Here is a 13,923-nt window from a genome sequence, read left to right as displayed (position 1 = left end):
CTAAAAAGGCAATCATGCTCATCGCTTACAATTTTTATTATCCGTTGACTGGATTGTTTAATTACTGACGATTAAAAGTTTATGTTGATCTCACAAGTGTACATATACATAATCAATAAATATTTTAACAGACTAACTATACATTCGAAAAGATTGATGTGTAATTCAAAATGGAATAAAGCACACACTCCAATCACACATTCAGCCATGCAAACGCAACAGGCTGCGTCCATCCCGTGTATCAGTGTAAAACAGTGTAAGGACACCCATCGCAGTTAGGCAGATTGCTGCTAGGTGTAAGAACACGTGGCATTTAGAATGTGGTCAGTGTGTGTGTGTGTGTGTAGATGTGTTTATATGAGTGTGTGTGTGCGAATCAATGGAAAGTAGTTAGCAACGCGCCTAAGATGCGTTTTCATGGCCGAATGCGGTACAGTGTGGAAGGGCATCATTGAAAGAGTATTAACTTGGAGTGGCAAGACAGTATAGATTGTGTGTGCATTTGTAGTGTAGGCGCGGTCGCATATGACGAAAAACAAAATGTGTGTATGGTATATATATGTGATGGTTGGCACTTGTGATTTTTGTTAGAAGGAATATCCACCCTCGGGCGCCTTTGGCTGTGTGGCATTAAACTCCAATGCGCCATTAACCTCCTGGGGCGCAAGTTTCTGCTCGGCCTCGTCGTCGCCAGTGTTGAAGTAGGTATCAATGATGGCATAGGCCTTCTTGTAGACCTCTTCGTTCTCGTGTTGCTGCAATGCCTCCAGCTTATCGAGACCGCCCAACTCCTCCACCATCAGGCATAGATTTTCGGTGCCACCCATTTTCTCAGCAAGTGCAAAGAGATTGGAAAGTCCTGTTTGGACCACCTTGATGGTGCGGGGATCTTTGGCATCCAGCAAATCAATGAAGGGCTTCAATATCTTGTTCTTTTCTATTAATTCCACAATTTGCTCGGGTGTACCCGAAGTGGTAGTATTGGTCACTGCCCAAGCTGCCTCTTTTTGGGCCTTGAAATCTCCCTTCTCAAGCACATGACGAATCTGGTGAAAGATGCCCGCATCGATTACCGCCTGAATCTGTTTCTGATTGCCGGCTGTAATGTTGCTCACAGTCCATGCCGCCTCCTTGACAATATTACCCTTGGGGTGCTGCAGCAACAAGCCTAGTTTGGGCAAACCATTAGAGGCTATAACCACATCGGTCTGAAAATAATAATAACAATGATTAATAATAATAATTAATAATAATAATTAGTAATAATCATAATATAACAATTTAACAACGACCATCAACTGACCTGCTGATCCGTTCCAGTTACTATGTTGCCCACACTACGTAGGGCAGGCACAATGATACTGGGTTCATCAGTCTTGAGAAGATTCACCAACTTTGGCACTGCATCCGTATCGACGACCGCCTGTATTTTGTGGTTGTCATCGTCAGTGACGTAGGAGAGTGCCCAACAGGCATCGGCCAACACCTGAATGTCTTGGCTAAGAAGCAATTGAGACAGCACTGGCAACAAGCGTTTCACCTGCTCAAAGGGTGGCGATGGATTCTTGTTGCGACACAAGTTTGACATGAGCCAGACAATGTTGCGTAGGAACGAGATGGGTGTGTCATTATTAATTAGTGGCAAGATGCCATCGATCACATTATTGTGAATAACAATGTCACGTGCCGCGGCGCCATCGCCAGCAATGTTTCCGAGTGCCCAAACAGCCTGCTCAGCCAGATTTATGGACTTGGACTGCAACAGGGCAATAAAATGCGGCACGGCATCCTGTTCTATCACACAACGAGTTTGCTCAGATGTGCCAGAGGCGATATTGGTCAGGGCCCAAGCGGCTTCGAATTGCAGCATGGTGCTACGGGAGAATGACATGAATAATGTGATAATAATGTAAAAAATGTATTACTTACTTGCCAGTATTTTGAAGGAAGCTAATGCAAATTGGCACAATGCCATGTCCGATCATCAGATCAATGGGCGGATTGCGTTCACGACTTAGCATCTTGCGGGCCTGCTGCATACCCAGGAACTGTCGCTCCTGATCCTTGCTGTTCATGGCAATCACAATCTCATCGACCGACAGTTGCACTGGCGATTGGCCGTTGACCTCCTTGAGAGGCGAGGTGAGGTCTTCGTCATTGATGTTACGACGCTTGAACATCTGATCCTCTTTCTTAGATTTGCGCAACTCGATGGTCACCTCATGGCGGCGCATGCGCGAGTCCTAGATAACAAGCAAACATGCAAGAGTTGAGGTTAAACTTGAACGGCAAGTTTAAAAAGACCGCTCTTACCTGCGTGTTAAGAGAGTTTGCCTTGTATTGGCCCTGGTGTGTACTTCCATCCGCTTTGTTCATGATGAATATTTTATTGGTTTTTTTTTTGTAGTTCTCTTTTGATAATTAAAATAAAATTGTTTCTGCCACGATTAGAAGTTTACAGCTATAATGAAAAACTTGCTGTTAGTAGTGTGCAAAGGAAATGCAGAGACAGACAGAGATCAAAGCCTGCTACGATTATACACGCATATGTATATACATGCAAGAATCGTGCAATTGTGTGCGTACTTTTGGCATTTCTTTTGTGCCTGCCGATTTCTTCGTTTTCATCTCCCTTTTTGCTCTTTGCAGAGCCTGCTTCGCAAGGCCAAAGTAAGAACAATAAAAGCAACAGCTGCGCTGCCAATGCGCTTCAAGGCGCAAAGCAAAAGATGACAAAAATGGGACCGCCATTTGCTAGTGAAGCGGCGGCGCAGCAGCCTTGTTCGTCCAATCTTTGTTACTTCACTTACCTCTATTTCTTTAGCTGTATTTTAATGTACGGTCCACCGCTATAAAAAATATGTTTAACAAAAAACTTTTTAATTTGCTTCACCCTACAAATTTGGAACTAATATAACCAAATCTCTGTGTATCTGAACACCTTTAAAATCGAAATAAAACTGATGTAAATGATTGTAATATTACGGAGAACGTAGCAGAGAATTGGATTCCGATGACTACTTTGCTTTGCGCTAAAAAAGTGCCGTTTTATTTAAATGAAATGCTTGCTTTGATCGATAGTGTGGCCGTAGAGCGTGATTTCCAAATATGCTATTTTAAGAAGAGAAATATACCAAGTATACCAGTTTTAGGATTATTGTAATTATTTTGTATGATTTTTTTTGTATAATTTATTACAGTTCTTTGCTTTAAGCGATAACATTAATTGCATAAAAATGAGCTCGTATTTGAAGATTGGATTTGTCAAAATATTACATATTTAATCAAAGATGCAAAGTTGTAATGTGCTACACGAGTGTCGCTGTTAATTTTAACACGATCGCTCAAAATAATAATGCCACCATCCGCTAGATGGCGTGAGAATCAAATGTTTTTAATTTTCCTGATTCGCTTAAAAATACAAGTAGTTGAAATAATTTTATTATATAAAAGAATATTAATGAGGCCATATTTTTTTTTTTAAATATTCCGCAATGCCCAAAAAAAATGCACGCTTACAAATGTGATGTGAACAAACACGATCCACATACTTGCAGCGAAGAAATTTACCATCCACACGAGCGGAGTCTGCAAATTCAGCAAAACGACTTGCTTGTTTGCTTTTTAAAACAAACTTGGTTATTTCATCGAAATGCAGTTAATTTGATTTCCTGCCACAAATTACTTTATACATTCATATGCAATGTGTTTTACATGCATATTTTAGAAACATAAGCTGAATTTTATCAAAGTGATACAATTTCAATTGCTTTTGAATAAATTTTTTTATTTGAACAGAAAGTATTCAGCGTGGTCAGTTTAATTTATGCCGACTTTTTGTGCTCCTCCTTATTGTCCTCGTTCACTGGAGCTGGAGCTGAAGCTGGGGTAGTGGAACCGTTTTCCTTAGCAACACGGGCTTCTACCACATCGGAATCGTTGTCGCCATCGCTGGAATCAGCCGGAGCTGGGGACGCTGATGGATAAGGTGGGAACTGCTGATCCTGTGGGTAAAGCTGCTGCTGTTGCTGCTGCTCCTCCGTGTAGTCAATGGCCGTTGGCTCCTGTTCGGGCTGACGAGGTGCCTCCACAACTTCGCTCTCCTGCTCGACATTAACCTGTTGTGGCTGGAAAAGCTGCTGTTGTGGCTGGAACACTTGCTGCTGGGCTTGTGGGTAGTAGATTGGTGCGGGGAATGTGGCTGGAGCGGCAACCACTGGAGCAGCGGCAACCACTGGAGCGGTGGCAACAGGTGCGACGACTGCAGCACGGGCAGCAACCACAGGCTCACGGTGCACCACAGCATTGAAGCCATTGATGTCGTCGGCGGTGTAGGTCACTGTGCGCTTATAACCATCGGCATCGAGGACACTGTAGGAGCCAACCACATTACCACCATCGCGGCTTTCCACTTGGCTCTTGATGTCGCCGGTGAGCGAGTCATGGACGCCATAGGAGAAATCGTAACGGGGCGCAGACTCCAGTTCCACCTGCTTGACAATCGGGGCAACGGTCTTCACAACGGGAGCGATAGCGGGAGCTGCGTAAGTGCTCACAACGGGAGCAGCCACTGGAGCAACTGGAGCAACTGCAGCAACTGGGGTAACAGCCTTCACAAAGGGCGAGGGCACAGCGTATGACTTTGTGTAAATCGGTGCAGCTGGCAGCAGCGTTTTGGCCAACACTGGAGCCGCCGCTGCCTGATGATAGAGAGCAGCAGCTGGTGCCGCATGGTAGACAGCGGGAGCTGCCTGATAGGTGGCAAAGCCGGGATGGTAACCAGCGTACGTGGCTGCGAAGCCACCTAGACAGCTGCCAGCGAGCGCCATCAGGGAGAGGGCGGTCAAAAACTGGAATAGGAAGCGATTAAGATCGATTAAGTTGGGGATTGAATTGGGGTTTTGATATCTGATGATATCTAACAATTTAAAACTATTCTGATCTGATGAATGAAGATTAAATCAATCGCTATCAGCTGTATCTAAATCACAAAGATAAAATATTTTGTTAAAAGATAAAGTTGTTTAAAATAAAATAAGAACATTTACATGTTACTTTAAAAGATATATTCTAATACTGGATACTGTCTTAATAATATTTATAACCTCAGGTTTAGTATACTAAATAAAAAAATAATGAAGTCCACTCCGTACTAAAGTAGATCAACATCTTATATGTAGTACTCAAGTATTATATAATCCTGCCCTATGCATGAAGTTAATGATCTATCATAAAATAAAGTTCACAATCTAAATTAAAGATTAGAAAAGAGCACGCTGTGTAGTCTGAAGATGAATTAGACAATAAAATATCTGCGACTTTGATAAACTTGTGATAGAAACTACAAATTCCTTGATGTGCATAGATATTATAAGTTTAGCACGTAACACGATTTGCGTTCGATATCCTTTCCTTGGCGGTATTTATAGCCGCTGGATATAAGTGGTTTAGCCAAGCAACTTACTCGACTTGCCATTTTCTCGTTAACTTGGCTTTGATTGAAACTTGGAAACACGCAGCACACACGCACACACACTGCAAACACATACGAGGTATGCAAATTTATCGGGCGAATCCGTCGAGTTTACAAGGCAGTTTTCGTCCTCGCCAACACTTGATGATGGCGATGTGAGCGACGTTTGGTTAATGATGTGGTTCGCTCTGCGTGCATGTCACTTTATATGGAGCGGGCGTGTAGTCTAGAATTAGCTCTTGGCTGCCCTGTGGTGTTGTCCATTTACACCCACACACGTACTCACGAAGCATTTGACAACGTGCAAAACCGGTAATAAGTACAAAAGTATCTCGAAAGTACAAAAGTATCTCATAGATGCCCGTGTTGACAATTTGACAATTGTGTCGCAAACTGGTTTCGTTTCATAGTCGAGCTGATAGTTGGGCTTCAGTACAGATCTCCATTTGGGATTTGCTCTGTTTTTTTTTCAAGTTCAACGCTAACGGCGCTTCCTCGTATGCCTATTAACCATTATTTAATTAAGTCTTTAATTGTCATTTGAGTGCTCCAAATCCAATAAGTTATTCTTCAGCCAATCATCCTCGATTACATCACATTTTCAGTTTTTGCACTTGAAATTCACGATTTATTGCCTTCAGGCTGTCAGTCAACTCGCTGTCAACCTGTGGAGGAACTGCGCAAAGGCATTGGAGATGACACCGTGTTTTTTAGCCATAGAAGAAAACACTTATAGATTGATCAATCATTTATATTGCCTCTCCAAAACACAATAATTGTTCCTTGCCGTTCGTACTGCGTGCGAGGATAAAAGTTGTCACTTTTAATGATAGATGACACTAACTCCCACTTAAGTAAACTGAAATTTAAAAGTTGATCCGTGTCTCCTTTCAAGTAATTTTAATTTTGTGTCACGATGCCATCTCTACTGACACATCACACTAGTCGACTGATTCCCACTAGAGTAGACACAAATCAAAAGATTAATCACACATCTCCTCTTAAGTTTGTAAGTTCACATTTATCGTGCCTCGTGTCACGACACAGTGCCATCTCAAGTGGCGCTGCCCAAACCGCCGTCCCTTTGGCACAGTCTCGTTGTTAGGTGAATTGTCAGCGCATTGTCTGTCAACACCTTTGGCTCTACTGTGGCTATTTCGTCTGCTTCACTTCATTTCTGCCCACTCAGTTTGTATGTCAGACGGGACGTTGCGTTTGCTTCATTTGCAGCATGAGTTTGAGTTTTCAGTTTTTAGTTATCTGTTTTCTGTTTTCAGTTTCGCGCTTCACTTTCAGTCTCTGTTTCACTTACTGTTTCAATTTGTGTGTTGTTTCAGAGTCAGTTTCAGTTTCGGTGACTTTTTTAGTTGTTGTTTTCAGAGAATGTCTCATTTGTCCCATTTTCGTGAACGCGGTTTCAGTGTCCATGCCCCAAATGCCAACTACGATTTTGTTTATTTACTTGTTAATTGTCGCCTTGTTCGTTTCCCCACTTGTCGATATGCCAAACGCAATACTATAAATAAACATCTCCGTCTCATATCAAATTGAATCCAATACAAATTTTAAATATGTTACAATTACAATACAAATAAAATTACATGCGTTATTTAAACACAATTTAAATGTTTACTATTGATTTAGTGAATTTTCAAAAATATCGTAGCATAAAAGTGAATGGAAGTTGTGTAACCCACAGAGAAATTTAAAACTTTTCCAAGCGAAAGGTCAAGGAAAAAAATTCTAAAATACTTAGAATCAAGGAGAAATCCATCATTATGCGGTTAACTTTTACCTTGAGGTATGCATAGTGAACAAATTACCGAACGTTATTTAAACCTAATTGAGTGGATTTTTAATTGAAAATCGGTTTCATTCAATACAAAAGATTGAGGGTTACCCAGCATGAACAAAGAAGGGTTTTCTAACGAAAATGGGTAACAAAATTTTGTCAACTCATTTTGTGGTTAAAATCAATGTAATTAAACTCTAAATAGATTCAAGGAATTTCGAGCCTATTTGAATTAAGTCTTCAAGGCATCTTTTCTTAGTTTGTTGTTTTTTTTTATGTTTTTATTTTGTTGATATTGTTGTTGAGTAAACACTTAAAAGGCGAGCGTTTCCCCCTTTCAGTTTCAAAATTAAAAGTGCGTGAAGCGTTCATAAGTCGCTTGTGGAGTCTTCGTTGTTTCTTTTGTGGTCGACTCCGGAGGTTGAAGCATTCTATTCGAATGGCCATTAAAGACCAATTACTGTCTCCAGACACGTACCCCCAAAGGTCTATCAAGATGCGTAGGCAGACCCAAACAGCTGTTTTGCGAAAATATGAAAGAGTAAATGGGAGAAGACACAAACGAAGGCAGAAAGAAGCGTTGTTCAACCTGAATTCCGCTGGCTGAATTACAAACTAAAAAACAAACTAAAGAATTCAAATTTTTAATACTATTGAAGTTTAAAAAAATGATCCAATCTTATATTCATACGTATTTTCACATTTTTAATTATTTATCCGTTGTATACATATGTATTTCCAATTAATTTGCTTATTAGTTCGATTACGTACAAATATTGCTTTGTTATCGATTCTCGAATTTCATTCTTCTCTTATCGATACTTTCTTATTTTAAGTGTTGTGTATTACACAATAATTGCATAATTGCTTATTCTATGTGTTGAGTAGTACGTCCCAAAAACAAGTGTTGAGAACTGCGATAACTTGGATATGAGCTGCTCTACACATATTAACGGATCTCTTTTTGATGTAATAAGTCCATGATAATACTAATGCAGAAGAGACTAGTAATATTATGCAAACCTAAAAAAAAACTCGGCTCATTTTAATGAAAATTAATATCGCTTTAGTAGTGAACAAAATATTTATATTCCATTCGAATTTGATAGGAAAGCGAGCTAAGTGAAATGATTTACACTTGATGAATTCGTTTAATCGCAAAGGCGACAAAATTGCGGAAATTGCGGTAACGGAAATGCGAGTGCAAAGTGAGTACATTCATGAGCACGAGAAGCAGGCGACTAGATGTGGCTGCACTTTGACATTTGACAAATACTTAACACTATTTGCCTGGCTTAATAAACTCTTTTCGTTGACTTTGTCGCCACAAACGAAGGGCAGATGGCAAAACAGCCAACCAAAGACAGCGAGTGGTGGCAGCCAGCCGAATAGGTGATACTTCAGAGGCGAAGGGGAGATGTGTGTGTCGGACTGTAAAATGGCAGTGATACTGAGAGACGGTGGCAGCAGCAGCAGCAGCGACAGCGGCAATGATTGATTGCACGTTAAAGCTCGAGAGCATCACATCATTTCCTTTTTACACTTGACAGGAAATGCATTTTTAGCTAGCGAAATGAGCAACGTGTATTGAGTGAGATGGAAAGAGAATGAGAGATAAACAGTGAAAGAGAAAGGTAGACACAACTGATGTTAGTCCAACTAGATACGCAAATCAGAGTTCCTGCAATAAAAAGGTGACATGAGGAAATACCCTATAAAAGACGTTTAACAACATTTATTGCAACACCAGTCTTGACTACGAATAATTCATGAAGGGGCAAAATCTTATCTTGTTATCCTTTTGTGCTGCTTGAGTTGACACTATTTCAGATATTACCTTTTTAATCATTCCCCTACTTCTTGTCAAATACAGGGTATTCCAAGTGGGCGGCTCTTGCCAAATGCAGTCGACTGCAGTTCCACAGACAATTTACACAAAAATCACACAACTTTGCAAGTGTGTGCGAGTGTGTGTGTGTGTGTGTGTGTGTGTGTGTGCAGTGTATGTGTATAGGTAAAGGCATTGGAATGGAAATGTTGTCAAGGTTCTCGGCTCCTCAATTCTCGCTTCTCAGCCTTTAAGTTGGAAACTTTCCATGCCATCAAACAGGAACTTTAGCTTTTGGGGCTGTCAGCCAATAGAAAACAATTTAAGCCAATTAGTTGGCAAGCGTTAATCCCTGCACACAGATATCGATCAAAACTATCCATTGACAGGCAAATTCAAGCTCATAAACACCTTTCCGCATTCAATGAATGAAAACATTCATCTCAAAGCTATGGCAGCAGCATAATTGCCAGTCAGCCATGCCAAGACAAATGACCTGAGACAAATCACACACACCTACTCACTCACACACTCTTCAAGCGCAAAGAGTAAACTGTAAATGAACTCATACACTCACGCCGGCAAAATAATCCATCAAAATTGGCGTCGAAACGGAAATCCAAACATGCTCAGTAAACTAAATGTAGTTTTGAATTAATAAAATAATTTAAGAATCTTACTCCAGGAACTTGTACTGCAATTCTTTTTCAAAAATATTAATAATTACAAAGTAATCACATTCAGTACCCCATCTAATGAAATTAGATAAAACAAAAAGTATTTAACTTTGCATATGAAATATGAGTTTATTTAATTAAAGTATTTTAAGTAAATAAATACGATAACTAGAGTGTGCTCTTTGCGAAAGCAATTGACGCCACCGGCGTTGTTTAATATATTGTATATCGATCAAAGTCTGGCGACAAATTCTATAGACACAAACAATGAAATTAATCAATTTAACGATGCGATTAAAATTGAATTGTGTCAACGGTGTCCACAACAAAAAAGTGTAGTCTGATTTTGGCTGATTTATTTTTATTGCGTATATATTTTGATATCATACGTATATTGCTTAATCCCAATTTTCGTGTCTGTTGTCGGCGCTTTAGAGCTTTAAAGATTATGCAATAAAAGGAGACCAAAGAACTAGATGAACGATTGGCGATTGTCCGCGACTTCGAGAATAACACCCGCACCCAACTTATACACAGTCAGACAAACAGACAGACAAAGGGGCCAATTACAGGGTTGCTAAGCGGATTTGGAACTCACAGCCAGCTGGCTCGAATTGAAGAGTATGGTAATCATGGCAATTGCTTGCTTGGATTGATAGTAGTTTGTATGCAAGTAAATATCTGCAATTGACTTAAGCTGCTTAACTTAAGTAAGTAACTAGATATATCCTTCAATTAATAATTATTTAAGATCCTTCCAAGCGATACTGCTGTATAAATATTTACATTTTCTTAAACCAGATTCCCACCTTTAACGGATTTACTTTATTCGAATGAATCGTTAAACCATTGCAACTCAATATAAGAAGTAAGCTGACCCAGCGGAATGATGACCCAATACAGCCTATATGTAAATCACATACATACATATGTATGTATATACTACCTTACAAATTATGTGTACATTTTCAATATTTATATTTATAATAAAAAAATATGGTTAAACATCATTCAACTTAACTGAACTGAAGTAAACTTTTACATACAAGTAAAAGCATTGTTTTTATTTCAATCTCCCAAATCGAAATTACATGACTTAGGAATTAAAAAGTAATAAATCTATAGCCGAATGTAAGAAACCCCCTAACTATTTTGAATAAAAGCAAAATAAAATATACCAAAACATATAAAAAATATACCGAATGCTGCTTTTGGTATATCGATATAGTAATACATTCTAAATATACTATACACAATATAATATATTGTTAGACCCGATTGTAGTAGTTGTTTTTTGCCATATAAAAGTATTTCTTAAATAACTTCGACATCTTATAGCTATATCTCTTATACATAGTCTCTGAGATTTGGGTGTTCATACGGACAGACGGATATGGCTATATGTTCTCGGCTGTTGACGCTGATCTGCCTGTTACATAAATTATAATACCCTTCTGGCCTATAGATATCGGGAATACAAATTTAGTGGTACATAAAATATGCAGAGAATATGGCATATCAATGAAATAAATTGTTAAACTTGCAACAATTTTTTCAGAACAAAATACAAGTTATGAATTCAGTTAAAAATTTTAATGAACTGAAATTTCGATGGAGAATTTAAATAGAATCTCAGATTTTGTTTATATAACTAAAATTTCCGAACGGATCTTTGACACAACTATTCCTCTGAAAATCGAAGTTATATGAGTTATTATGTTCTTCTAAATTCTATGTTTAAACGGTAATGGGGCATTTGGTTTAAGGATTAACTTTTTTCAATTCGGTTGAATTGAGCGACAGTTGATTGAGCTGAAATGCTGAGTATGAAGGACTCGTATTAGGAAAAGCTGTGCAACAAAGTGCCACCTGACTGCACTTGACAATGTTGCATATTTAAAGGCGTCTAAGTGCCGACAAAGAGTGCTGCACGCTATGTCTGACACATCATGCATGCTGTTTTGGGTTGTCTGATTGTTTTGAGCAAGAGCGTCAAGCGCCAAGCACCAGGCGTGAAGCAACAACAATATTCTCCGCATCCGCATACACATCAAGAGCTACAACAACAATCACTGAGAGCATTGATTGCATTTGTGTCTGGCTGGCAGGAGTAATGCTCAGGGCCACGCCCTCGCACTGTTCCACAGGCGCGTTTTAACAATGCCGTTGACATTCCAAGTGCATAAACAACAACAACAACAACAACAACGTCAGCAACAATGGCGACTACTTGCTAATGCCTAAAAATGTAAAGGGCTCTTGGACTTGGATGCATGCCACTTGAGCGCCGGCGTCGATATCGCGCGCTGTAACTGCAGATTAAACTTGGGCCATCAACAGCAACAGGAGCAGCAACAATCAGTGGAGTATGGAGTGCGGAGTTTGGAGTGCAGACGGGAACAAGAAGGAGGGCTCTTTATGGGCTAGCAAATAGTCAAACAAAAGAGGTTTTGGGACAATTGACTATCGAGTGAATGAAAATCACAGCAGTTTTGAATATTCAAATATTGACTGCATATTGTGCATATTGATTGGGCTTCCCATGCTCGTGTTGTTAACTTAACTTTCCCCAGATTTAAGGATAACTGGCTAAACAAGTGCTCTACGCAGATGTAGAGCGAGCCCTTTGTCAGGAGACTGGAGTCAACAGTCAGTCACAGCATGTCATGTCAACGATATGTTACCTACGTACCTACATCATCAACTTGTTGACACTTTAACGGCTGTTCGTGGCCCACGCGGCGAATACGTGATGCGGAATTGCTCACAGGAAACGGCAGAGATGAAACTCGTACAAGATGTGAGACGCTGTTTTGGAAATGCAGCATGGGTAAGCATGAGGTGTCTACGCTATTTTATGATTATGCAAAATATTTTACGCAGTGTGCTGACGTTGTTTGCCATTGCAAATGCGAATTTTAATTAAAATTCGCTTGACTAAACTTAAGCAAACGAGATAAAAACTGATAACAATCATATATAATCACTGTGATAATTTACAATTCAACAAATCCCGAATTCTTTCTATCTGTTGAACAGTAAGATACAATCGGTTCATTTGCTGTAGCCGTAATCTTTTTGCATTCATCTGTCTCGCAAGTGTTTCGTTGTCGCTTCGACCGCACTTCTTTTTTTTCTGAGTTGATCTTCTCATAGCGGAGAGCTTTTGTCAGGCCTTTCAAGTTGTGTTCCACAGATATAACAACAACATCATAACTCACACACACACACTCATCACCGGCTGGAAAAGATCTTTCGTCGCTGGAGAATATTGTAAGTGAGCTTTTTTACTCTTAGATTTTCTTTAAAATAGAGCTTTGTTATGGAATCTTTTAAAAATTTGTGGTCCGCGCTAACAGCTTAAAAATTCTGCAAGCCAAGAATCCTTAAGAGACTTTGTCAGGTGATCCATTTACATATATGACGATATATTTAAATATTTTTCAAGTAATATAAAAATATCGTTATATTAATTTGCCATATTAAAATCTCTTGAAGATATATTATAACTATTTCACATATTTATTTTATTTATCTATTTATTTAGTTTTTTTATTATTTATGTATTAGTTATAATTTAGCTATAATATTGTTATTGTTGCTTTTTTATTTCGTTAATGTTTTCTTTTCCGATTCTTTATGTAGGAGAAGTGTCCAGAGTCGATGGCTTCTTCCAACGAACAATCTTCGTTACCTATTACAAGTGAAAACATCAACTGATTATATTATACGGTTTTTACCTGTCTACTAATCTCGGTTCTTGGAACGCATTAAAATGCTATCGAAATTATATTTTGGTTGCATGCTAATTTCTAGATACTCACCAAAGTGCACCCAAATTTTACAAGAAAAAATATGAGTTGGAACTACAATTTGATTTCTCCGACTCTTATAGTCTCTGAGTGTGCTTTCAGTCAAAAGGATATTACTACTTTATGGCTTGCATATTCTGCACTTCCGGATGTAACGATTTTATTATAGACTTGCACACTATGGTTACAGGGTATACAAAGATTTTCTTATTCAAACCTCAAAGCGAGGGGGAAATGAAATGCTAACCTAAAACTGTCAAAAGTTATGAATTCTCTTGCTACGCACACACACATTCAAAGACTTGGGCAACTGCATTACAATTAAAGTGTAAAATTTGAAT

General features: G+C 39.1%; 2 protein-coding genes and 1 long non-coding RNA gene across 3 annotated transcripts; 1 reads left to right on the top strand and 2 right to left on the bottom strand.

The window, feature by feature from the left end:
- Positions 1-17: 17 nt before the first annotated feature.
- LOC132783612 (importin subunit alpha) lies at positions 18-3,014 on the bottom strand. Its single transcript, XM_060788887.1, has 5 exons — positions 2,811-3,014; positions 2,314-2,461; positions 1,930-2,243; positions 1,304-1,874; positions 18-1,208 (listed from the first exon to the last, which is right to left on the bottom strand). Exons 2-5 carry the CDS (start codon positions 2,374-2,376, stop codon positions 588-590), a joined length of 1,569 nt encoding a protein of 522 aa, XP_060644870.1. The 5' UTR covers positions 2,377-2,461; positions 2,811-3,014; the 3' UTR covers positions 18-587.
- A 758-nt stretch (positions 3,015-3,772) lies between these two features.
- On the bottom strand, positions 3,773-5,666 carry LOC132793494 (calphotin). Its single transcript, XM_060803447.1, has 2 exons — positions 5,465-5,666; positions 3,773-4,850 (listed from the first exon to the last, which is right to left on the bottom strand). The coding sequence occupies exons 1-2, from the start codon at positions 5,474-5,476 to the stop codon at positions 3,825-3,827; spliced, it is 1,038 nt and encodes a 345-aa protein (XP_060659430.1). The 5' UTR covers positions 5,477-5,666; the 3' UTR covers positions 3,773-3,824.
- Positions 5,667-8,360: 2,694 nt separating this feature from the next.
- On the top strand, positions 8,361-10,665 carry LOC132783687 (uncharacterized). The gene is made up of 3 exons (XR_009632180.1): positions 8,361-8,473; positions 10,206-10,480; positions 10,572-10,665. It is a non-coding gene; the product is annotated as an uncharacterized LOC132783687 (long non-coding RNA).
- Positions 10,666-13,923: the final 3,258 nt, after the last annotated feature.

This window comes from Drosophila nasuta, chromosome 2L (assembly GCF_023558535.2).
Source record: "Drosophila nasuta strain 15112-1781.00 chromosome 2L, ASM2355853v1, whole genome shotgun sequence".
NCBI classification, from domain to species: domain Eukaryota; kingdom Metazoa; phylum Arthropoda; class Insecta; order Diptera; family Drosophilidae; genus Drosophila; species Drosophila nasuta.
Note: the sequence above shows the minus strand (reverse complement) of the source record. Positions and strands in the feature narration are given on the sequence as shown.

Bases quoted from the DNA above. Each gene is read 5' to 3' on its own strand.
- LOC132783612 (XM_060788887.1), bottom strand. From the start codon at position 2,376: ATGAACAAAGCGGATGGAAGTACACACCAGGGCCAATACAAGGCAAAC. The intron at 1,875-1,929 runs GTAAGTAATACA...ATTCTCCCGTAG, and splicing joins TTCCTTCAAAATACTGGCAA to CACCATGCTGCAATTCGAAG. The intron at 1,209-1,303 runs GTCAGTTGATGG...TATTATTTTCAG, and splicing joins TAACTGGAACGGATCAGCAG to ACCGATGTGGTTATAGCCTC.